The sequence below is a fragment of the Salvia hispanica genome, chromosome 1 (assembly GCF_029641045.1).
Source record: "Salvia hispanica isolate PSC_SH4W2 chromosome 1, Shi_PSC_v1, whole genome shotgun sequence".
In the NCBI taxonomy this organism is placed as follows: domain Eukaryota; kingdom Viridiplantae; phylum Streptophyta; class Magnoliopsida; order Lamiales; family Lamiaceae; genus Salvia; species Salvia hispanica.
The window spans coordinates 65,384,954-65,410,401 of NC_142692.1; the positions used below are offsets into that span (position 1 = coordinate 65,384,954).

At 36.2% G+C, this 25,448-nt stretch overlaps 1 protein-coding gene across 2 annotated transcripts; it reads left to right on the plus strand.

The window, feature by feature from the left end:
• The first annotated feature begins 1,769 nt into the window (after window positions 1-1,769).
• Window positions 1,770-21,162, plus strand: LOC125223082 (tRNA/rRNA methyltransferase (SpoU) family protein). Of its 2 annotated transcripts, XM_048126049.2 has the most exons (35): window positions 1,770-1,973; window positions 2,408-2,501; window positions 3,123-3,211; window positions 3,321-3,877; window positions 3,958-4,168; window positions 4,258-4,569; window positions 5,212-5,362; window positions 5,482-5,619; window positions 5,712-5,793; window positions 6,501-6,772; window positions 6,848-6,961; window positions 7,078-7,304; window positions 8,179-8,424; window positions 8,503-8,658; window positions 10,008-10,145; window positions 10,260-10,502; window positions 11,836-11,963; window positions 12,425-12,548; window positions 12,685-12,846; window positions 12,931-13,078; window positions 13,210-13,310; window positions 14,094-14,255; window positions 14,958-15,005; window positions 15,363-15,470; window positions 15,937-16,011; window positions 16,645-16,695; window positions 17,545-17,685; window positions 17,772-17,902; window positions 18,929-19,016; window positions 19,702-19,761; window positions 19,828-20,077; window positions 20,211-20,362; window positions 20,443-20,513; window positions 20,670-20,826; window positions 20,921-21,162. In XM_048126049.2, exons 1-35 carry the CDS (start codon window positions 1,821-1,823, stop codon window positions 21,095-21,097), a joined length of 5,517 nt encoding a protein of 1,838 aa, XP_047982006.2. In that variant the 5' UTR covers window positions 1,770-1,820; the 3' UTR covers window positions 21,098-21,162. The 2 variants fall into 2 exon arrangements, with proteins under 2 accessions (XP_047982006.2, XP_088926260.1); XM_089070134.1 differs by lacking the exons at window positions 1,770-1,973; window positions 3,123-3,211 and having other exon boundaries at window positions 2,413-2,501.
• The last annotated feature ends 4,286 nt before the right edge of the window (window positions 21,163-25,448 follow it).

A 25,448-nucleotide genomic window follows, 5' to 3' on the forward strand; every position in this document is an offset into this window, starting at 1 on the left:
GCAGAATGTTTCAGACGGAATGAGAAAACTCACCGGATTCTTTGTGAGGTAGAATGAACGGCTGCTCAAAAGCAAAGAACTTGCTGTCTCATTTTATAGGAATTATTAGGGCAACACTGAGGATAGTTTAGTAATTAAATTAAATTAATGAGGATAATTTTGGCAATCATAATTTTAATCCTTGCTTGTGACTTATTGTACCAAACACTACAATAAGATAGCTCAAAATTATCTTAAGCTACCAAACACCCAATATATGTAAATTAACTAATCAAAACTATGATTACTATCATAATGGTATCATGTCTAGTCGAAACATGACATAGCTACCAAACGAGCCCTAAGTATTAAGGGCCTGTTTTGTAGTGTGGTTAGGATTATGATGATATGGATTGCTAAATGGATTAGTTTAGTGGATTTGTAATGTTAGTAATCCAGATTCAAAATTGTTTTGTAAAAGGGATATATAGGGGAGCATTAGAGTGCATCCTTAATTAGAGTTACAACGTACATCCAATCTCGTGCTGCCACATGGCACAAAAAATGCAATATACATTTGTGACGTCGTAGATGGATTTCTGCAGATTGCATTTTTGTTATAGATGAATTGCATTTTATATTGTTAAGTTTTGCATTTTAACATAAATTGTCTACAATGCAAAATAAAATATATAAATGCAATCCGTCTATATATAAAATGCAAATTAAACAGTCTATATCTAAAATGCAAAACTCAACAATAAAAAATGCAATCTATCTATAACTAAAATGCAATATGCCGAAATCTATTTATAACTTCTACAAATGTATTTTAGTGTATACAATATTGCATGTTTCGTGCCACGTGGCAGCACGAGATTGGATGTACGTTGTAACTTAGTTAGCATATTAGTATATTCCGGGATATATATCCTCAGTTCCTTGTCATATGTTTTGTAGATGTAATGTCATAATAGGTTATAACACCAATGATGACCTTATAATCATTTTGTTTTTCTAATTACGTCCAAAGCCATACACTTCTTCAGCATATCACTGATTTCACGCATTGAACATACCCACTGTTCAAGGTGCATCCACCAAGAATCTAACTTAAATAACCATTATCACAAATTTTAGGCCATGTGAGAAATCCAGCTTACAAAACACAATGAAAAGTCTGGATAAGGACCCTTGTCCTACTTTAATCCTACTACAAAATAGGCCACAGGAAATCATTTGTATGTAAGACACATATCATGCTGCGGTAGCATTTTTTATTTCGATGAATCATCCCTAAAGATAAAACAACTTCGATGCAGTCGCGCTGCAAACTTTAACGAGCAAAGACAAGAATTGACTTACAATATGTTATACAAATGTTTCTTTGGTTTGTGCTTATTAATGTAAATGTTGGGTGACCTTTGGAAAGACATAATCCAGTATATAAAGGCAATTGGGAGTACAAGTTAAAGATCTTAAGAGCACATCCAGCTTTCATTACTAGATTATCATATCTATATTTAGAATGAAGTACTTTAATTTATCTTAAGATCATATCATTTCTATAAAAGTAAACATTTGTTTTTAACGAGTTAAAATGAGTTTTTAAATGGTTAACTGAAAGAGTGTTTTATTTTGATTTTTTATCACTTCATTTTTACACATTGAAAAAAATGCTATTTTACACATTGAAAAAATGGATTTTAGATAAGTGGTCAAAGTCAAACTAAATTAGAAAAAGAAAAAAAAAAATCAAAGTCAAACCCCCTTAGCCAGTGTTAGGGTTTAAGGCTGAAGCATCAAACACCAGCAGCAGAGTGTAGAGGTGCCTGAATTCAATGGACTCTATCGTTGCTTCACTTTTGAGCAGTTTCCGACGGGTTCCTCCGGCGGCCATTCCGGCAGTGCTCGACTGCATATTGACGTCCACCGCCGCCTCTCCATCCTCATTTTTCCATCGTCTTCTTGATGAATTTCCCCACATCTCAAAGGTGCCATTTTTACCATTTTTCTTCTGTTCTCCTCGCAACCATTTGCACATCAAATTGTTCTCCGTTACTTATCTGCCTTTGCGAATTTGAATTGAACTGTAATTAATTGTGCAAAGTAATTATCATGCTTTAAAATTGATTCATATCCCGTTTAGTTATTTGTTTGACGAGGAAATGTCAAAAAAGTTGCATTCACTGTGGCTATTTTCCTAGAAGTGCGAAAGCCTATATGCATCTGATGCAAGAACATGAGTTATGGAATTGAACCACTTCAATGCCATAGTGCCTTGTCTTCCAAAGTGATGTTTGAGGTTAGGTAGATGGCATTCGTTATATGAAGAGCCTTGGAAGTCTTAGAAAGCTTGCTTGACTTTATAAAATCTTAAACAACCAGCACTTACCTTTTCAGTAACCAAGATGCGATTTTCATGTAGGATATTGCGCAAAAAGGTGAACAGATGGACAGTGAGCAGTGTAACTCTGTTACAACCTATGTGGCTGCCCTATCTCACTTGGTAAAGAAGTCTGGTGAGTAATTTTGCTATTGAAGATACTTCCATTTCATTGTCTTTTTTCAGTTTTTGTATATGATGTTATGCCTATCTTCTTGAATGGAAAATGCTCCTTTTTGACTGAATTTAGGTAGCAGTCGATATATTTTTTAACCAGAAATGAAGTCTATTTTTCATACTGTCAGCATTGGTAAATACTCCCTCTGTCCCCAAACAATATTCTTCCTTTTCCATTTTGGCCTGTCCCACAAAATTAGTCTACTTCCATTTTTGGCAAGTTTTTCTCTATTATGAGGTGGGCCCATTCTCCACTAACAATAGTCCAATCACTTTTTCTTTCCATCTCTCTCTTACTTTACCAATTTCGGGTTAAAACCTGTGGCGCCTGCAAAGTCCCTATTTTTATGGGCCGGAGGAAGTATCTAACTGTTAATAGTATATTAGGTTGAGCTGAGAATTAGGAAATTTGTGACACTTTGATTGAGACACCATCGAAGCTCCGGTGCTTTTTTTTTGTCGGAAAGCTACTTTCGAGCTACTGAATAGATGACATTATCTTTTACAATTTGCAAGGATGGTTAGATGATTAGAGCTCAAAGGCTTTGTTTGATTGTTTTGTGGCTATAATTTCCTGCAGGTCCTCATGACATGCATATATTTGTTTGTAGTATTTGGATTCCCTTACTAAAGTTAGTTTATCCGTGTGACTGTGAGATATTTAACGAGGTAGATCATTCAATTTCTGTCTTTTTACCATCATTCCTGATTTGTAAATCAGTATATGACACTTTACCCTGCTTCTGTTTAATGCTTTTATCCCTTCATCTGAGTTCAGGTTTCAAGTCTGTTTCTTAATCTTGTAAAAGAAACAAACAGCTGGGATGTTCTAGAAGAGACCATGGTTCCTCTTCTATTAGGATCAGTTGGTTTATCAATGGGTATGAGTCAAAGTGAGCAGTTTGCAATATACAAATGGAGTGAAAATCCGATCTCTAATGGTTCCATGGATGATGGCATGAAACTCAAACCGCTTGGGGACTTTCACAGCAAGTTAACAGAGAACTGTGTACCAAAAGATGTTTTAGTATGTAATTCTTATGGTATCCCATTACAGATTGCTTGTAATATTTTAACTCTAACTTTGGATGCTGCTCTTTGGAGTACTTATGAAAATGTTATACCAGAGTCAAGTGTAGCTAGTGGATCCTTGGCAAAAACTTTTGCAGGGAAAATCCTATGGGACCTTTCTAGTTTGACTCTTAAAATGCTTATGCAAAGTTCAGAACATCGGTCAACTGCAATAAAATTTCTTCTTCCATGGATTTTTAATGCATTCGCACGGGAATATACATTCAAAGTAGCAGTTCCTGGGACCTCTCATGTTTTAACTAGGTATATAAGTTTGTATCACTGATTCTCTGCAGTTACCTAAGATTTTGTTTTAAAATTTTAGCGTTTTGTTGGTGTTACAGGGAGGACAATTTTGTAAAAATTTGGAATTGTTGTAAGTTATTGTTTGTGCTGGGATCTTTGGAGAGAAGAGATGCTTATGATATACTTTCCCTTTATTTCTCTCTTCCATCACCAGCTGATGAACATAAAGAGTTGGATATACGTGGAAGAGAGGGAAAATTTGATTTAAGAGATGACCAAACATTTTGGGATGAGATAAAGAGAGGCTTGGTAAACACAATTTGTATAAATGTATCTTCTTGTTGAGTAAGCCTTCTGTGAAATATAATGTGCATATTGCTTTTTTGTTCCTTCTAAAGCTTGATAAGGAGAGCTTGTTGAGGAAGCAATCACTGCTGATACTAAAGACAATTTTAAACTTGAGCAAGGAAAGGAAATACTACTCTGATATTTTTGAGGAAGTATCCGAGGAGAAAGGTTCTCGTTCTGATACAATGGGCAAAAGAGGGAGGTGGGCAGACAAAGAAGCCCAGTCATTGGGCGTAGGAAGAATATGCAACTATAATGAAGTAATTTCCACTGGCTGGTATAGGTGGGAGGCCTTTGTTTTTCTATATGAAATGCTCGAAGAATATGGTACTCATTTGGTTGAGGCAGCTTGGAATCACCAGGTTTGAAGTCCTAATTTTTTCACCATGTTAAGTTCCTTTCTTCTTTCTTAAACAAAGTGGTTCATGTACTTTCTGCACTAATTTGACAGATAAATCTTTGTGGTTGAGTTAGCTTGAATACGCAAACCCCTGTTTATAAATCATGAAAACATGGGAGTTTCCATCTTTGATTTCAATAATGTCTGTCTGTTGAAGTATGCCAATAGCATGTTCATGTTTTTTGCTTCATTTCTTGCCTCTTATGTGGTTCTCCTGATCTCCTCAACAATTAAAATGCAGCCACTTGAGGTGTAGTAATAGTTAGAGGGAAACTATATTGTTCATAACATGTCCCCTGTTCTCACTGGAAATAGCACTTTTCCATAACCTCCAGACTGGCATATATAAGTGATGTCATTGTCCTTGAGTTTGTCTTTACAACGTGCTTAAGTTACTAAATTTCCCGTTTCTGCCCCATTATGTGAGTTAACTTGTGCAGTTATGCACTGAACTCCTCCTGGTTGCTAATTTTAATCTTTGTTGCGTTAATGACCTATAGTGTGCTGTAATGTAGTGCTGCCACCTGCCAGCCACTATCTTATGGCAGAATGACCATTATTGACTTTTTTTTAACATTTCTCCTTTTCTTGCTGGCTTTCGTAGATTATGCTTTTGCTTCGTTCTCTTCCATCAGAAAACACTGTGTGCTCTGCTAATGAAGAACTCTATCACAGTCGTATGGCGACGGCTGAGCAAATTGTTGAATGGTTAGCAATCTTATGGGAGCGTGGCTTTTTCCATGACAATCCTCTAGGTACAATAGATTATTGTAGCTTCTGATTTTCGTTAATAGATGTTGCTTCTTTTTTTCTCTTGTCTATGTTGGTATATATGTTTTTTCTACTGAAGACCAGTAATTGGTTTTTATTGCAGTGCGATGCCTTATTATGCAATCATTCTTGTCCATTAAATGGGATAACTATGGATGCTGCGCAAGAGTAGTGCCCACAAGCTTCATACTTGGTCCATTTATTCGAGCATTAAATGATCCTGTGCACCACAAAGAATTTGGTTTGTTCATATTATTTATGACTTACAAATTGTAGAGTAAATTATGTTTCCATTCAGACATGCACAGTTCATCAAAATATTTTCTGTCATAGGTGCTAAGGAAATATATTCTTCTTGGGCAATTGAAGCATCATCAAGATTTCTTTGTCTATATGCTAGCTATATGGAAGACAGGTATGATGATATGAAGGCTTACACAATAGTTCTTCAAACTAACTTGCATATAAAACTTTTGTGCTAGACTGTTAACTATATGGAAGACCGGTATTGTGCGGGTGAAGTCTTGGTGGGATCGATTAATCCCAAAGCTACGACTTTTGCCACTATTTAACAAATCAATAATTGACTGACTTAAAGTTGAGCTGTGTGGCATGTGGAATAATCTTCGCCTAAGTAAAAAGAAGTCCATCATTGATGTCTATGTACTTATTTTAACGACTTCTTTAAAACATGTAAAGCGTGTTTGATGGGACCGAGTTCAAATATTTCAGATTTCTTTTGTACTTTGGTTTCAAAAAAAGAAGAAACTAAAAGAAATATGAAAAGATGGCCTTTATTTTAAGGGCTAATCATATTTTGTGTCCCCAAGCGACCAAGCCCAACCTATGTTTTTCTTTTCAAACCCCTCAAGTTTGATTTATGTTCCTCTTGGCGTGATCCGATGATGAAACATTGAGTGAGCGATTTGTTTTGTTTAATCTGGTTTGGTGACCCCAATTTTCACGTTTTCCTTAAAATCCCAAAAGTTGGAAAAAGTTCGATTTGCAAACCAATCAAGAAAAAATAATATAAAATGATGTTTACATTGTTTATTTAAATTGAGAACTTGTTTATGTTATTATTTTTAAAGATATAGTTGAAGCCATCTGATCTTATTTCAGGCAGCACATTTCGTTTCTGGTCGATCTGTCTCTTGTTCCTAAAATGCATTCTTTTGGACGGGCTGGGCTTATTTGCCTTGTGGAGTGCATAGCAGCTGCTGCTTGTCGTGATCCCAAACCTGATAATCATGATACTGATGCTACCAGTAATGTGATCATAGGTGAATCAGTGGCAAACTTCTGTCAAATTGATAGAGGTCACGTATTAGATGTTTGGCGGTTTATTCTCGAGTGCAGCAAACAACATTTTAATACTAAATACCGTCGTCAAGGTACCAAACTAGTCCTGTCTTATTCGTCCATCTTTCTGCTAAAGAATGTCTTTCTGACCTTAAGCTCTGTTTTAGTTTGCGAAAAGATATTAGCAGCTGCTGCCTCAGTGATGTGCGGAAGTGATATTCCTTTGGAGATCCTTTCTCACTTCATTTCTAGCCTGCCTCGTGAATATACTGATTATGGTGGTATGTCTAGGTTGTGTGCTAATGTTTAGTTTTTACCCGCATTATAAACTGTTGTAGATTGGCTGATGTTTTTGTTTTTTCTGAGTGGATACATCTCTACAACTCCTTTTGTTTAGGTTCATTGAGATATGTGGTTCAAAAATGGCTCCGTGGCCCTGATTTTCAACTTCTGAAGGCTCTTAATGGATTTCCTGGGAACTTTCTCACCTATCACCAGTCACAAGATTCACAATCTACTTTTGACGATGAAGAATTGGAGGCATGGGGATCTGAAGCAAAACGTTGGGCTCGAGTTCTTTTTCTTGTAGCAGACAGTACGGAGCACATCAGACCACTTTTCAAGGTTTTTATATACATGAAAATGTGTTTGCATGTGTTCATTGTGTATATGATGTTGTAGTGAACGAGCCTGAACTTGCTATCAAGTTATTGATTTCATAGACAATTTGACGTGCTTGGAAAGTAAGCATAAATGAGAGTCTATATGCTATTTGGGGTCTGGAAAACTTGCACATCTGGCATATTTCTGAACATTACAAGTGAGTTCTATATTATGACAGAAGTTGTTGATTCATTAATTAGTTAATTGAAGCTGACAATGAATGGTTCCATGTCACCTTTTTCTGTTAAAAAATATGCTGCAGACATATAATGATTTACCCACTGGTCCCACTCTGAACATGTTCGCCAGCTCAACTTCTGAAGTAGTGCAAATAACCAAGATATTGTATGACTTGATCTGAAATGGGTCCAGAGTAAGCACAGCCTGATGAATCCATATTATCACTTCTACACAATATTTGCCTGGGCAGTTTACATTGTTGAAGCAAAACTGAAGGAGTCAAAAGGCCTGGTGCTCAAAAATTTATTTAGTTACAGGAATATACATAGGAATTTTTCTATAATGAAATTGACCCCCAAAGAAAGTGCAGAATATTGAATTTACTGTGATGCAATTTTTTTTTCGCTCTGTAGACTCATGTGAGGATGGAAGACTCATTCATAGCTAACGGTCTCCAGAATGGACATTTACTAATATATTTTTGAACTTACTTTATCTTACTTAGTAGATATTTGAAATAGTTCTGTTAATCATAGAGAGCATTTTCCAAGTTCACATTTTGGTCAGTTCTTCCAGCTATGTTTGAACCTCGATGTATTTAGATATTTTTCTCCTGATTTCTCTCAAATTTTGTGTGCATTAAACCTTTCTGCAGTTCATTGAAGATCACGGACATGCCGTCTTCAAAAAGAATAATTCAGAGCTGACGGCAGTGAAATTTCTCATTCTTATTCCTAGTTTGATTGAGGAACTTCAAGTAATCAAAGAGAAAGTAGCTATTGTTCCAGTTACAAGAATAGTGAATGAAGATCTTAACATGCATACAATTGTAGATAACTTCAGTTTCATGGAAGAATCAATTATCTTTGACAAGTTTGGAGTAGTATTTCTTTCATTTTTGGTATGGATCACCATTATAGTTTTCAGCTTAATAAAATTGTGGAACAGCTTCATATTGTTTGTTCATATGGTTTGACAGGAAGAATTGATGTCATTTACCAAATTATCGTGTTCTGTCTTTTGGTCATCTGTGGTCATAGAGGACATGGCCCTGCCAGGTTCAATTAGAGGGAGACTAGGGGGTCCGAGTCAAAGGCGCTTACCCAGTTCTCCATGTACTTCTGTTTTGGAAGCTGTAAGATAGTTCATATGTTCTCTGCATTTTATTCCTTGTCATTTCAAAGCCTTTCATTTTTTTGTGGTTATAGTTTTTCATGTATTCCGAGCTTCTGCCTTAATGACCCGTTGACTCTTCAACTTGTCCATAACAAGTGATGACAGATAGACAGATTTTCTGGAAGTAGTGTGAGTGATAAAGTTGAGTAAGTAGCAGTTGAGAGTTGTGTTATATATATATATTTGTGCATAGGGAAGGGTTAGGATACAAACCATTCATTCTCTGTGGAACATGTTACATGTATGAATTCGGTGGCTAATGTATGAATTCAAAAATTTGATTTTTTTGTTACCTGTGGGATTCGATCCCACGACTACAAATTCATGCAGCAAGGTGATGAATCGACTGTAGATCGAATCCTTCTTTCCCAATGATTCTTGCATCCACCCCTTACCCCAAATCTGTTTGGAAGGTTTTTGCTTGGCAGATTCAGTTTTTTCAAAGTTGTTGAAAAAGCTGCTCAGTCGTGATGAGTTTCAAGACCTTCTGTGTAAATTAGTCTGAAGATATGGAGTGTTTCTTTTTGATTTGCTATTATTCTCTAAATTTTTGGATCCGTTGAATGTTGGAGTTGGTTGCACAATATTTAACCATGTTCAGTTACGTGGCTGGTTCAATCTAATCAGGGAGGATCTGTTAACAAAAGGGGCATAGTATTATGGGGCGTTATCTAGCTTGAAAGGAATGGAGGAAGCTTAAATGATTCATGTGGATATGGAGTTTTGGAAGGTCTTTAGAAGGATTAAATCTAGGATGGTATTGTGATTTTCAAATCACAATTAAGTTTAAAAACCAATTGTGTTTGATTTTGTTAATGATTGGTGTTCCATCCTCTGGATTGCCTTTGATTTTTATGGATCATTTGTGCCTTTGCATTTCTCATCCTTATTAGTCAATTTTTTTGTCTCTTATCCCACCACCCAAAAAATTAAAACCAAAACAAAAGAGAGAAAATGCACGACGGAACATGAGAAGGTTGTTGTTTGTTCAGAACTGGTGATAAAATGAATGTCTACAATCAAAATGGAGATGTTGTAATATCACAAACATATGTATTTACTGATAATTGAGATGAAGTGTTCTGTGTTTATGAGAGTGCTTTGAAATAAGTATTCTTAATTGATGTCAAAGTGATTCATGTCAACATATTTGTATATTGTACTTGGAGCCAGATGCTGGCTTTGCTTTTGGTTTATTTATTTAGTTAATTTTGTCAACAGCATTTTAGATTTTCAAGTTTTAATTACACTGTCAAGTAGTTACTTTTCCATTTAGTTTTCCTAAGATTTTCATTTCTCTTTCCTCAGATAACAGCCGTAAGGACTCTTGCTTCTGTGTTGAGATGGTGCGTGCAGTACAAAACAGATGGGCTGGTTCATTCAGCTGAAAGCTTACTCTGGAAGCTCTGCTGGAAGATTATCACAACTCCAGCACCTATATCAGAGGTGTTTTAAGAAATTTGATAGTTGTCATGAAATGATTAATTAGTTGTAGTGTATTTATTTTTAATCTTAATATATTGTTTGCTTGAGTGGTGTTGCTGAATACATGTAAAGCAGGTTGAAGCAGAAATACGCATAGCTGCTTATGAAGCATGTGCTTATGCTTTGAAGGACTTAGTGTCTGTATTCTCCCCAGTGACATTGGATATTATGACAGAGAGTGATGGTATATTTCAATCAGAAACCGACGACAATGCTCGGTTGGATATGTTTGTTAGCACTTTTATGCATAATATCAATCAAATTATTGATGGGGGAAAATTGGCTCGGACACGAAGGGCAGTTTTGATGAATTGGAAGGTAATACTACCCTTTCATCTTGTTCTAATAGTCTCTTGAGTAATTTTATTATGCCTATGTAATGTTAATACCTGATATCACTATGCAGCAGAAAAAAGGGTGAGGTAGCTCGCATATATAACAATGTAGAATGCGCAACTTATACTTGCATTTCACTTTTCCAACATCTGTGAAACCTACTCATGGTGTTGAATTTTAGGTAGAAGTTCCGTGGCTAAGACTTCGCTTGTATAAATAGTTTGGTGGTGAGATGAGGATCACTATAGTTCTATAGTGCTTGCTTTCTTCAAATATCATACTATAATTAACCTTATATTCCTCAAACCCTGGAGTTCGTTACAGGCATGCACATCCTTGACTGACATTTGTATCATTAACATTTGTAGTGGTTAAGAAGCCTAATGTTCTAATAGGAGCACATTGGATGAAGAATCGAAGTAGATACATTCTGCAAAAAGCCTTTACTATCACAAAAAGCTAGACATTTTGTTTATTTAATGCTCCACAAGCCTTAACTGTAGTAAGTATAACCGTGCAAGTAGCAAGCCAAATGCAGAAAAAGAATGATCCCAGTGTGATTGTTCATTGTTGTATATGATTCAACGTTGAATTAAATATTCAAAATGAAATGCTAAATAAAATAAAATAAGTCAGATTAATTTTGCCTACAAAATAATCATAACTGTAGGACTTACAGAGGGCCTTGTGGATTCTGACCAAGATGGCTGCATTGTGCTGGGAAAGCATATGGCTACTCGCAAATACCAGATGTCCCTTTCCTGTGGTCATCCTTTAGTACCTTTTTATGTGGGCTGTTGTATAGTTGATACATACAGAGGAGATGTCTATGAACTTTCCATGAAAAAGGCTTCCAGTGATATTGGTGAAGTTAAGGAACCCTTCTTTGGGGTTTCTGAAGACAACTCAGCTTAGCTAGAGTGGTCTCTCTTTGATTTGAAAATTGCAAATCACAAATTTGTTCATCTTTCTGTTTCTTTTTAGTTTTTTACACATACTCGTCACATATTTATTTTCATGTCTGATGTCTGTGGTGTGGGGTGCCTTAAATAAATGTCACCGAGTCTTGAAACAGGCATAGGTACTTGCTTTGGTAATAATTTGACATCTGGCCATCTGAACATTCATATTCTTCTTCTGTGATTCGAGGCAGTTCTGGACCATTCATGACTTTATAGTCAATTCATAGTACTGATTAGTAAAGTTTTTCGCTTTTCAGTGGTGTCTGTTCAGAATCTCTTTTCATAGTTCTGGACCATTCATGACTTGTTAGTCAATTCATAGTACTGATTAGTAAAGTTTTTTCACTTTTCAGTGGTGTTGTTCAGAATCTCTTTTATCCATACCAATTAATGCACTTCACAATGGAGTTCAATTGGAGACCTGTAAATCTTTCTTCTCAAACGCAATTGCCAAACATATTTTTGGTGATCTTGTTGGAAGGTAAGAATCTAAATGATGATTGCAGGCTGCCATTTAAAGCTATTCCTTCAGAGTAGCTGTTGGAAATTACTTTCATCCACTAATAGTTGGCTCTATCACATGTGTCAGTAGGTAAGAGGCTTATGCCGCATATCTATATCACATGTGAAGACATGTTTTGGGGGATGGATATGCCTCTTACCTACATGACAAATGCATTGAACTATGTGTTTGAAGTAGTTTGGTTAAAGGGGCAATTGTAATAAAATAATCAACAGCTTATCCGTCCATAGTTATTTTAGTAATGTTATTATCAGTACTATATCTTTATCTCTTTAGTCCTTTTACAATTTCTATTTTCTGAATGCATTAGTGGTGGAAAAGATTATGTAGTTTCATTGTGCTTCATCGGAGCTTTTAGTATGTTTTTTACTGTTTTTTTTGCGGTAGGCTCATCTTTGCTTTTTTGTTTGAGTTTTCAGCCTTGAAAATGCTGGGGAGATTTCGGTCTTGCCCATGCTCAGATGTGTTAGGTTAAACATTGAACTGTTGGCTTCCCAGATACAGGATCCAGCAGAATTTTTCCGTGGTGGAATATCTATTGAGGTAAGCTCTGCGGTTCAACTAAATACGTTGCTTTATATAATGAAATAATATTCAGTTTTTCTTTGTAAGCCATATAATCTCAAAATATTCATTGGAGCTGTACGGCTTAACTTCCTGTAAATGCTTGTCTTTGTAGATGATGTGGCTTTTGGTTAATTCTTCATGGATACTGCATATCAACTGCAACAAAAGGAGGGTGGCTCCTATTGCTGCACTCTTATCATCTGTCTTGCATCAATCAACGTTTGGAGATCAGCTCATGCATAAATCTGATGATGGTCCTGGACCTATGAAGTGGGTATGTTTTATACTCCCCTTCTCCCTCAAAATGAGGTCAATTTTCTTTTTTGACATGTGTGTGCGAACCATCATCATTTTGCAGTTTGTTGAGAAAATTCTCGAGGAAGGGACGAAAAGTCCACGAACAATTCGTCTTGCCGCACTACATTTATGTGGGCTTTGGCTAGCCTATCCAAATACGTTGCAATACTATATTAAGGAGCTGAAGTTGCTAACTTCTTATGGTTCTGGTATGCTATATTATTAAGTGCAGCATTATCCGTTGCGCCTTGTCCACAATATTCCGTGACAGGCTGCGCTGTCTAGAACATATCTCGTTTTGTGATTTATTTATCGATTTATCACATCTCTTTTTGTACAGTTGCTTTTGATGAGGATTTTGAAGCAGAACTGGTTGAAAATCATGATGCAAGGGCTGAGGTTTCACTGTTATCGAGAAGCCTGGATCCTGAGTTAACAGATGTAAGTTACCAAATTTGATGTATCAGTTCCGCAATTGCATGTTTCATGCTTACTTCGATGTTTCATTTTTTCATTTAATCATAGGAAAATGATTCATTTGTTAACCGTGCTTCCGTGGAAAGTGAACTTCACCTATGTTTTTAAACGCACACACGACATGTGCATTTTTTTCCTTTTCTGGAAATAAAAAAGGTTCCCATTTTGGGAACCTTTTTCTTGGATTGACCCTAAAATAGAAAAAACCTAAGTTTGGGCATCATAATAAGTGCTTACACCCTTATTTTGAAGAGTGGTCACGAAAAGGGAAGTGGGTCATCTTCGGTGGGATGGAGTGAGTACAATTTTATGGTTTAGCTCATATTCGCCAACATGGAATTTAGCAATGCTGTCAAATATCTTCCATGTCGGTGCCATGGCGCTATGCCAAGGCAGTTTTTGGTGAAAACACCATCACCACATTGGTTTTTAGCGTTTTTTTTTGTGGCGGCTGCCATGGGCGTGGCGCCATGGTGGTCGATTTTGACTTTTCAGCATCAATATTAGTGGTAGGAAAGTCATGATGCCTGTACTTGAAGCAAGTTCTGGAATAACGCTCGTATTCCATTTTGGTGATTATATTTGCAATGTAGGCTGATAGATGATCCTGCAATCCAATGCGATTATTCGAAGATGTATTTGCTTTATTTTTAAAATTAGTTGTTTATCTCCTCTATGAATTGGGTGGAGCTTCTGTCTTATGCTATATCTTTTCTGACTAAGTAAGACTACAATGCTTCTGATCAGGTGTTTATCAACACAGAGTTGTATGCACGCGTATCAGTTGCCGTGATGTTTTCCAAACTCGCGGACATTGCGTATTCAGACAAGTGTACTTCTACAAACGAAGACAAGTGTGCAATTATCTCATCTGGCAAATTGTTTTTGCTTGAACTCCTGAGCTCTGTGGTATGCTTTTTTTTTCGTAGTTGTTTAGCAGTCCTCTAACCCGTCGTCTTGTTGTTTCAATGTGAGAGGGTAGGCACTGGTCTTCTGTCAGTGGATTGCACATACACAGATATTTTACTCATGTGCTGTCATGCAAAGATGACAGTTGAACTAAGATATGACTACTTGCTACACTCAAGTTCAAATAACTAATGAATGCAGTATTTCACTTCCATTGAGAAATACTACCTCTGTCCTTGAAAAATAGAAACTATTGGAATGGCATGAGTTTTAATGCACAATTGGTAAAAGTAAGAGAGAAGAGAAAAGGTAGTGGAAGTAGTGTTAGTGGATTGTGGGGTCCATGTCCTAAATAGAAAGTTTAGAAAGGTTCTATATTTAAGGGACATCCCAAAATGGAAATAGTTTCAATTTTTAAGGGACGGAGATAGTATGTTTAAGTCCTCTGAAGTTTTTCTTTTGCGGATGCTTATCTTTTTGTGGTAGGTGAAGGACAACCTTTAGTCTTTATGCCTGTACCTTTAATCGTATTCAGAAAATATCCTATACAACCTTCTGAGTTGTAGTTTTCTTTGCATTGTTTCCCAACAGCATTATTTACTAGTTACATGTTATTTTATGCTACATCATAATTGTTTCCACTCTTATTGGATATGGATATAGGTGAGCGCTCATCAACTGCTTATTCTGATTTGTTGTCAGGTGAATGAAAAAGATCTCTCTAAGGAGTTGTACAAAAAGTATAGTGCGGTAAGTTCCTGGTGGAGACGTGACATCAAAGTGCAATAATATGTCTAGTTGAGGAATTATGAACTGTTCGACTTTATTTTTTATCTGGATGCCCCTAGGATTTTTTTTTAATCTTTTTCTTTATGATGTCATTTTCTCAAAATACAATTTTCTTTGGTCTTTCCTCATCTTTATCCATTTCTATTTACGAGTGTTGCGCTTTAACATATGTGATAAAAAACACTTGGGAGTGAGTTCAATAAACGTATGGGATTTCAAAATCTATATTAGTTTTTCGTTATCATATTCATAATTCTTGCTTGATGGTGGTCAACAAAATGAACATAATTTTCCTTATCCATTTTTTACTCTTTTCAGATTCATAGACGGAAAGTTCGCGCATGGCAGATGATATGTGCGTTGGCTCGTTTTGTTGACCTAGATATCATTGAGGAAGTGACATTAAGCTTGCACACATCAATTCAAGTGAGTAACTTCTCTCCAATTCCGAGTTTTCTTTGTTCAGCTGCCATGATTAAATTTGGCTTGGATGCTCTAATTGCTGTGAGTCTTTGATAGGTTCAATACTTCCGTGGTTGGAAATGTAGATAATATAAGGGACAAACGGAATAATAAAAAGGAAATAATTTATTTAGCTCCGTAGCACAGGGAACGTCTCGTGTTCATTTATTGTCCAGTGAAACTTGAAAGGTGGGAAATGGATTAAGGCTGATAAGTTCTTGACATTTTTTTGCGCATTGAAAGGTACAATTTTTTGGTTTATCATTTAGGGATTCACCCCAATACTTGATTATGCATTCCGGGATATGGTGGTGAAGAAGTATTCTTGACTCTTTTAATCTTGCTTCTCATAGGAAAATTGCTGCACAGGCACTGCCTTTCTGAATTATAATTGTTGATGTTCTGATATTCATTCTCATGTGTTTTGCAGAGGAACAATTTACCCTCAGTTCGGCAGTACATGGAAACTTTTGCCATATATATATATTTGAAGTTCCCTTCACTTGTGAGTACATAACTTTTTGCTTTGCCTATGCCCCTACTCCACTTTAAAGTTGAAAAAAACAATGTCATTTTCATAGATAAGTTTCTTTTCTCGCTGTGCTTACTATCTTTATTTTTAAATTAGCCTACTATTTTCTCCTTGCTGTTTTCTTCCGTCTATGTGAACTTCTGTGACTATAATGTTGGGTGATGCCTAGTGGGTACTTTTTACTTTTTGATAAGAAACAAGATTTATAGATTGAGAATGAGAGTATATTTGGCCTATTTTACTTTCAATATTCTATATTGGGTCCCTCTAAATTGGTGGCTAGAATTGAAGAATTATATGTAATTCGAAAGTCCAGCATACTGATAATATCGGATTATTGATATAGGGATTAAAGTAGGCTTCTGAGGAGGCTGTCTAATATTTGTCTTGGGAATGAGAATTATCTGTTAAACTAGAGTAAACTAAACACAATGAGATCACGTAATCGATAATGAATTGAAAATGCAGCAGCATTGACAATTTTAGATGGCCGTTACTGAAAAAGTTGAGAGATGTATAGTTTTTCTGATGTATTATGCTCAATTTTCTGTCTTTAACTTGCAAAATTTTCATTCTTAGGCCTTTTCCTTCTCCTCATTTTTACAGGTTGGCCAACAATTAGTTCCTCTGCTAAGGAATTATGATTTGCGGCCTCAGGTGAGGAAAAACTATATGCTACTCCGTATATTTTTTTGTTTCTGGTTGAAATTTCTGTTATTAATTTTCAATATCATGAAATATGCATCACAATAACACCCTGCACAAAGAGTCCCAGATTTGATCTCGCATTGGTTTACACATGATTCCTGAATTTATATTTCTGACATCTATAAAATTGAGGAAGTTTAGCCTCAATATAAGTTAAGTGGGTGGGATACATGCCTCTTTGATCCCTAACTAACAAAGTCTTTTGTAGGACTTTGAACGTACTCGCTAAGAAGATATAGTGAATGTTTGAACTTTGCTATGTTTAAAAATAGTTATATTGTAAGATTTTCATATTGGAACTTTTAGTATCAAGTTCTTCAAGTGTTTGTACAAGTCTTTGTAGTTCACTGTTTACTAGCACTATGCATGTATCAAAAAGAATTTCCTTGGATGCATTCCATGTTATTGTTCTTTTGATTCATTCCATGTTATTTCCTTGGTTTTGAAGTTGACAGTTCCAGAATTTTCTACTATGAGTAAGCACCAGTGTCTCGTAACCTGAAAAACCGAGACCATATTTCAGAAAAGTACTGTGCGCCACACCATCACCATAACTAAAAGAATCGTGAATTCGGTCCTAGTTTGACTGTTTGAGTCTCAACCTAATATCTTGTATGCAATCCACTTATTTCAGGTGGTATTAGGGTCTCTTGTCATCACTTTTGGATCCTTGTTGGGCTCATTTCATCATTATTGAGCTTATATTTATTGAATATTTAAAATCTCATACATGGCTTATATTAGGTAAAACTGGTGATGGCCCCAAGATTCTTACCTATACAGTGCTCTATAATGCAGGCTTTGTCATCATATATTTTTGTAGCAGCTAATGTCATTCTTCATGGGGAAAAGATTCAATCTGGGCATCTAGATGAACTGCTTCCTCCAATAGTTCCATTGCTCACATCTCATCATCACACTTTACGGGGATTTACACAGGTCACACTTCATAAATGGAGAATGTTTCTTATTCTCTATATGTGGACCTTGGAATATTGTATTTAATCATTAGTATTAAATTGCAGATATTGCTATACCATGTCCTTGAAAAAATGTTTCCTGATTCAAATCCTGCGGCCTGCTCTTCCATGTCCTTGGAAGGGAGGTGCTTTGTGGATTTGAGATACTATTTGGAGCACAACTCAGATTGTACACGGTATGATTATCTTATTAAGCAATTCTTGGAGTTCCTTCTATGAAGGTTAGGTGCGAGTTGCCTATTACTGGTCCTACCACAAGGTTTCCCTTATATATTGGAGTCTGTCGTCCTCTCACTAGTGTATTGATTTATTCCGTCTAATTAGTAATATTAAAGTGTAGGTTGCTGGAATTAATCTTTAATTACATAATTTTCATTTAGTAATAGAGTTTCATCTAAGTTCTTGTGTGCTGTAATAATATAATTTCATATGGACACCAGTTTATGTGGTTCGTTCTCTCGCTGGTGTTTTATCATTTTATGTTGAAGGTCATATGTTCTACGGAGTGACATACAGAACTGCTTCACATTTATGTGCTGAAACTTTAGAGCTAAGCCTAACAATATCAGAGCTGAACTATGGGTGTTATGTGCATTCAGTGGTCAGCGTCTGAATATAACATATGCGGTATCCTAAATCAGTATCATGACAAAGAGGCCAAGTCCCAGAGGATCAATGGTGACTTGACTTGCAGGAATCAATTTGAGTGATCGAGAAAAAGGCTACAAAACATAATTTCCCTGAATTTAACATAATAAAATAGTCGGCTGTTGGTTTATAAAATGTAAGGATTCCGAAAATAGTTCATTGCTCAGGTATATGAATTTCAAGAGTAGTTAAAATAGAAGATCTTGTGTGACCTAAACTTGGTTGAAATAGTATGCTACTATTGTGATAGTCAGACTTCAGAATAACTTCGTTTTTACTTCGTAAGAGTTGCCAGATAGGGAGAATAACTGAACATGGGTATGTGTACTTATTTGTAAATTTAAGTAGGAAAATCCAATTCAAAGGGCCCCTGCACACTCTTGTACTATCAAATACAACAGATTTTTCCCACAATCTTGATTCTTCATATTGTTGTCTGGACATGAGTAGGTCTAAACTTGGTACTGCTCTATATTTCTTATTGGTTGGTATTGAAGGCTGCATATGCTGTGATTCATTCTTTTGTTAGTGATCTCTATCAATTATCAATGCAGGTTAAGAGCTTCCATGGACAGTTTTCTTGATTCTTTTGATCCTATTAAATCTGTATCTCCAGCTGGGATTTTTACTAACAGGGTGGAGGTGAGTTATGATGAACATTTTTTTGCTCTTGCTTTTAGAGTTTAATTATGCGAAAATAGATTGCCTGTAGCGTGTCGCCATTTAGATGCCGTGTTCTCAGTGAAATATGCTATTGATAAAAACGAGTGACTAGCAAATCAAATTGCTAGAGTTGGGACATTTATTTTCTTTGCCTACTGATGTTGACACTAAATTCCCTGCTAGAGTTGGGACATTTTGGATCCTTTTTTTTTGGTGGTACGCCATCCACATATTCATGTATTTCAGGATAATGTTTCTCCTTTGTATAAGGAAAATAACTACTTATGACATGCCATATCTCTCTCTAGAGGAGGTGACTCGAATAAAATATACACTGTGATTGTAACAATAATGTTAATTGGATATTTTATATACTTGTAATCAATTCAAGTATAATTATACAAGGTAAATCTTAAATTTACATTTTCGAGCTACCTTATGTGAGCTTGCTAACTGCCTAACATACCGACTAATATCAAGCACAAGCTTGATGCATTCATGCGAATGAAACCACTAAAGGAGCTTTCATAAACCAAATTAGAGTAGCTTGTCCATAGCTGTACTCATTTTTACCTTAGTTATATGGTCCATTGCTTGTATTGCCGGTAGTTCTGGCTCTTTCTTACTCACTTCTTAATGCTCCATACTGATGATATTTGTGTAGGAGCAAGAATTTGAATGCGTTCCAGCGACACTTATGGACCGAGTTATAGACTTTTTGAACGTAAGCACCTAGCTACTGCATTTTACATTTTCCTTTAGGTTTGTGGCTTATAATTAATTTTTACAGGAAACAAGGGAAGATCTTAGGTCATCAATGGCTAAAGATGCAGCTGCTATCCAGAGTGAGAGCATCCATATTGATGAACGTCCTAAATGTCCTGAAACACTGGACTCCAATGGAGGACACTCCAAAAACCAGTTGGGAAAAGAAATCCTATATGACTTCCAACGAAAAATTTCCCTTTCCAAGAATGAGAAGCTAGAAACGGGCTCAGCAACTTTCTTGGATAAAGGGACATCTCGTGGATCATTATTGGGTACGTCAACATGAATAACTTGACTGCTCTCATTCTTACTTTAAAAGCATGTTAGACATACAAGTTTCTTCTCTATCTTGCTGATTTTCTTATGAAGATATATAACATGATTTTCTTGAATCATGAAACGCAGACATGGAAAATGAAGATCATCTTCTTGACCAGTTGCTAAATACAAGGGGAGAGATAGGTGAGAAGTTAAAGGCAAGCAGGCAACAGATTATCATTCAAGCATCCCTAATAGATCGGATTCCTAATTTGGCTGGCTTGGCACGGACTTGTGAGGTAACTAGACATTGTTTACCTTCTTACTTGTGCTCACATCTCTGCCGTGTTCAATTACTGACGGTTATTATATATCCCAGGTATTTAAAGCAGCTGGACTAGCCATTGCTAATAAGAATGTACTTAATGACAAACAGTTTCAACTTATCAGGTAATAATAAATCTTGTCATATTTTTTTACTGTATTTCTTTAGAACTGTCTTATCACATTTTATGATTCTAGTAAAGTAAAATTCATCATAATGATCTAGTACAATCTAAAGAAGTACTATATGGCATTTGTAAATGTTTGGGGTTGTTTGATCAGTGTAACAGCAGATAAGTGGGTTCCCATGATGGAAGTCCCAGTGGAAAGTATGAAAGTATTCTTGGAGAAAAAGAAACAACAAGGTTTTGCAATCCTAGGTCTCGAGCAAACTGCACATAGCATACCGTTAGACCAGTACAAATTCCCTGTAAAGACGGTAAGTCATCCCATCCCCCGCACTGGCTTGATTAGTATGGTGATTGTTTGTGGGAAGTAATGCAAGAATTTTTATGAGAGTTCAACATTTGCAGGTATTAGTTCTGGGTCGGGAGAAGGAAGGAATACCTGTGGAGATAATCCACATGCTGGATGCTTGTATTGAGATCCCGCAATTAGGTATTGTTAGGTCGTTAAATGTTCATGTCAGTGGCGCCCTCGCGCTTTGGGAGTATACTCGCCAGCAGAGGCAAACCTCACACTCAACATAACTTGTGTCAGCTTTCAACTCTAATCTTCATCTATATTAAACATTAAAGAAAACTTTCCATTGTTATTTTTTTGGCGCTAGATTTTGAAAATTAATTTTCTGTTTCTAAGCTGCAGCGTTTTTTAATTTACAACTCATGCACAGCATACACACACACACGCACAAATTAATGTACATTTTTTACGAAGAAAATAGAACCAAACTGAATCACTGCCAATTTTTTTATATTAAATTGGAAAAATTGAATTTTTGTATTTATAAATATATACTCTCTCGGTTCACAAAAAATAATCCCATGGATGACACAAGTTTTAAAGAGAAATTGGTAAAATAAGAGAAGAGAAAAAAAAAGCAAGGAAAGTAAAGAGATGGAGAAAAAGTAGGTAAAGTATGTGGGATAAGGGAAAAGGTGGATAAAGTAGGAGAGAGAAATATTCTATTTTTAGAAATGAGACTATTTTTTTTGGACATTCTAAAATGACAAAATGAGATTATTTTTTATGAATGAGGGGAGTAGCATAATAAAATTATTGCCACACCATACAAACATGCACACCATACAGTTGCTAACGGCACACATTGGCAATGTATGCAATACGTGTATTTTGTGGATGTGTGTGTGCACGCGTAGTATGTGTGAATTGTGAATGTTTGCTATGGATACATGTATTGAATATATCTATTTATAACTATTTGGAATTTCATTTATATAGTTTAGATATGAAATTCAAGGAATAGAGAGATTTGGAATTATAATTCAATTTCTAATCAAAATATTTATGTGAAACCAATAGTGACAGAGCCACACAGGGGCCTGGGCCCCCCAGCATTTCATACTTATTTATGCTATAATTCTCAGCGAAGGGGTTGATTCATTGCCTCATTGGTCTTGCTATTAGCGGGGTCATAGGTTAGATCGTTTAATACAACATTTTATGCACAAACGTTTTTTATTTCTCTTTCGCAGTCTTACTTTAATATTTTGCTCCACTCTTGCTTTAAACTTAGGCTCCGTTTGGTACACAGAATTGGAATTGGAAATAGAATTGAATTAGAATTGAAATTCTGTGAAATTGAATTGGATGGAATTGAATTACAATTCAATTCCAAATCCTTTGTTTGACATATTTAAAGAATTGATATAGAATTGCAATTCATTTCCAAATCCTTTGTTTGGTATAATTAAGGAATTGATATAGAATGGTAGATTATAATTTCAAATACTACTTTATTTAGCATCTCAAATAATCGACATTGATTTGTAATTAGCTATCATCATTTTAAAATAATTATCTTATTATATAAGTTGAATAAATAGTAATAATATTCTTATCTGTTGATAAAAAAATTCCAGTAGGACATCTAAAATCAATGTAATATGGGGATGAGAAAGGTTGTGAAAAAATTGTGACAAACAACAATAATCACAACACAAAAAAACTACAAGAATCTTCACACAACACAAAATATTATAACTTGAACAGTTGAACAATTGTAATTCGATCCGAGCGTTGAGTCTCTTCCATCCCATTATGATAATCATCAGCCATATGTGGTTGACTCTCTTCCTCTTCATGATCATCACCTTGATGAGTAATGAATATCTTATTTAAATAACTCTCATTGTCACTTTCTTCATCCGACCCAGACATATGGATATCCATATACTAAAGCTAAAAGGTAATAAAAATTTATAAGTAAAGTCATATATCAAACTGAACAACCATTGCAACTAAAAAAATGAAGCTTCACTCCAATTATATAAATGTGTTATGTGATAAAGAGTGAAAAACAGAATCATTATATATAAGTAGGGAGAATGAGCTGCTACAAATTAAGTTATAACTAGAAACTCTTATCTTATTGTTCAAAAATCACAAATGATATATGCAAATAAATCACCATTAAAGACTCCCAAATGAAGACCACCACACCAATCAGATTCACTTTAGATATAATCTAGTAATGTAAACTTAAACACATTTTTTGCAAAGAAAAAAAGCAGCAAAGTGATGACAATAACAGAGCAGTAGCTACTGCCTTTTAACCATTTCAAAATAAAGTTTGGCAAGAGTGCTACCAAAAAACCTCTAGAAATAGCAAAGGGATGACAATAATACTTGAATATGTAGAACCATACCTTATTACTGAAAGATAAGCTGTAAACATTCATTGAGAGAAAGAAGGCAAAATATGATTTGAATTTTTATTTTGATTTTCAATAATGAAGGAGTATTACAAGTCTTATATTTATAACTAGAATTGCTAGGTTAAAGGGACCAAAACCTGGCTGTCAAAATCAATTAAGATCGTCCAATGGAAAAGGAATATGGTAACAAATTAACTCAACATGGTAACAAATAATCTCAGCGAGATTGGTGCTCATCATATTTTCCAACGTCAATATTGCAGAATCATGACAGCTTGCTACTCTTTGGCTACTTCTTGATCAGAGTTTTAGTTTTCTTCAATGGCGGCATTGCTCGATATAGGAGCACTGCTAACACTCCCCCGCAATTCGATCGCGGATGTAGAACAGACCCCAAGTCTGTTGCGAAGCCGGGAGAAGAATTGGAACGATAGAGCTTTTGTGAAGATGTCGGCAATTTGATCAATGGATGGAATATGTCGAAGATCAACAGCACCAGCTGCAACTTTGTCCCGAACAAAGTGAATATCAAGCTCAATATGCTTAGTCCGAGCATGAAGAACAGGATTTGATGCGAGGGAAATGGCACTGAGATTGTCAACCCAAACAATAGGAGGAGCAGGAAGCTTAATCCTGAGTTAATGTAGAAGAGAACTCAACCAGGTTACTTCAGAAACTACTTGGGCCAAACTACGGTATTCAGCTTCGGTGCTTGAGCGGGAAACGACAGATTGCTTCTTCGAGCACCAAGAAATGAGACTCTTCCCAAAATAGACGCAGTAACCAGAAACCGAGCGTCGATCATCAAGATCAGTCGCCCAATCTGAATCACAAAAGGCAGTAAGCTCCAAGGCAGATTTCCGAATATGGAGTCCAAGATCAATGGTGCCTGCAAGGTATCTCAAGATACGTTTCACCGCCTTCCAATGATTATCTAGAGGACAAGCCATATATTGGCATACTTTATTGACAGCGAAGCTGATCTCTGGTCGTGTGATGGTAGCATATTGCAAGCTTCCGACAGCGCTGCGATAGAGTTTCCCATCAACCAAAGGACTGCCATCAGCTTTACTGAGTTGAGAGCTGGAAATCATGGGGGTAGCAACACCTTTAGCATCCTGCATTTGAGACTTGACAAGAATATCTTTTATATATGCAGACTGACTAAGAAGCAAACCATCAGCAGTTTTAGAGACCTCAATGCCCAGAAAATGTGAAACTTCACCAAGATTCTTGAGAGAAAAATGAGAGTTGAGGTCGGAGATGACTTTCTGAACTGAAGTGGCATCATTACCAGTAATGAGCATGTCATCGACATAAATCAATAGGTAGAGAACTTCCTTGCCACGGATTCTGTAGAACAAAGAAGTATCAGCTCGTGATTGAGAAAACCCAAACCCGAGAAGGACTTTCTGCACAGCAAGAAACCACGACCGAGAGGCTTGCTTGAGACCGTATATAGACTTGTTCAGTTTACAAACCATACCAGGAGGGCCCTTTTCAAAGCCAGGAGGTTGGCGCATGTAAATGTCTTCATGTAGATCACTGTGTAGAAAAACATTGTTCACATCCAAGTGAACAACAGACCATCGAAAGATACAGCCAAAATGAGAATCACACGAATAGTATTGGGCTTTACCACAGTACTAAAAGTCTCATGGTAATCAAACCCGGCTTCTTGTGAAAAACCTTGGGCGACGAGACGAGCTTGTGTTGAGCAATCTCGCCACTTGAATCCTTCTTAATTCGAATACCCATGTGCAACCTATCAAGTTCTTTCCCGGAGGTAGAAAAGTAAGAATCCAAGTCTTGTTGCGTAAAAGAGCAAGATACTCGGCATTCATTGCCAGCCTCCAACATTTAATAGCCAGTGCAACAATGACCGATTTCAGAATGGTGAGAGATGGATCATTGCTGCAAGAAATAGTGAGAGCACGAGGCTTGAATATGCCTACCTTACTTCTCGTCGTCATATGGTGAGTGGAAACAGTAGGAGGAGATGATGATGAGGATTTAGAAGAAGTAGAGTGAGTAGATTGAGGGGAAGGAACGGTAGTGAGAGGGATAGGAGAATGCACCTCAATAGCCTGAGAAGGAGAGCTGGTACCACTCGAGCTTGATGGAGTTGGAGGATTTAAGGGAGTGGGAGGGTCTACAGGAGTGGGAAGATCCAACGAAGAGGGAGGGTCTGAAGGAGTGGGAA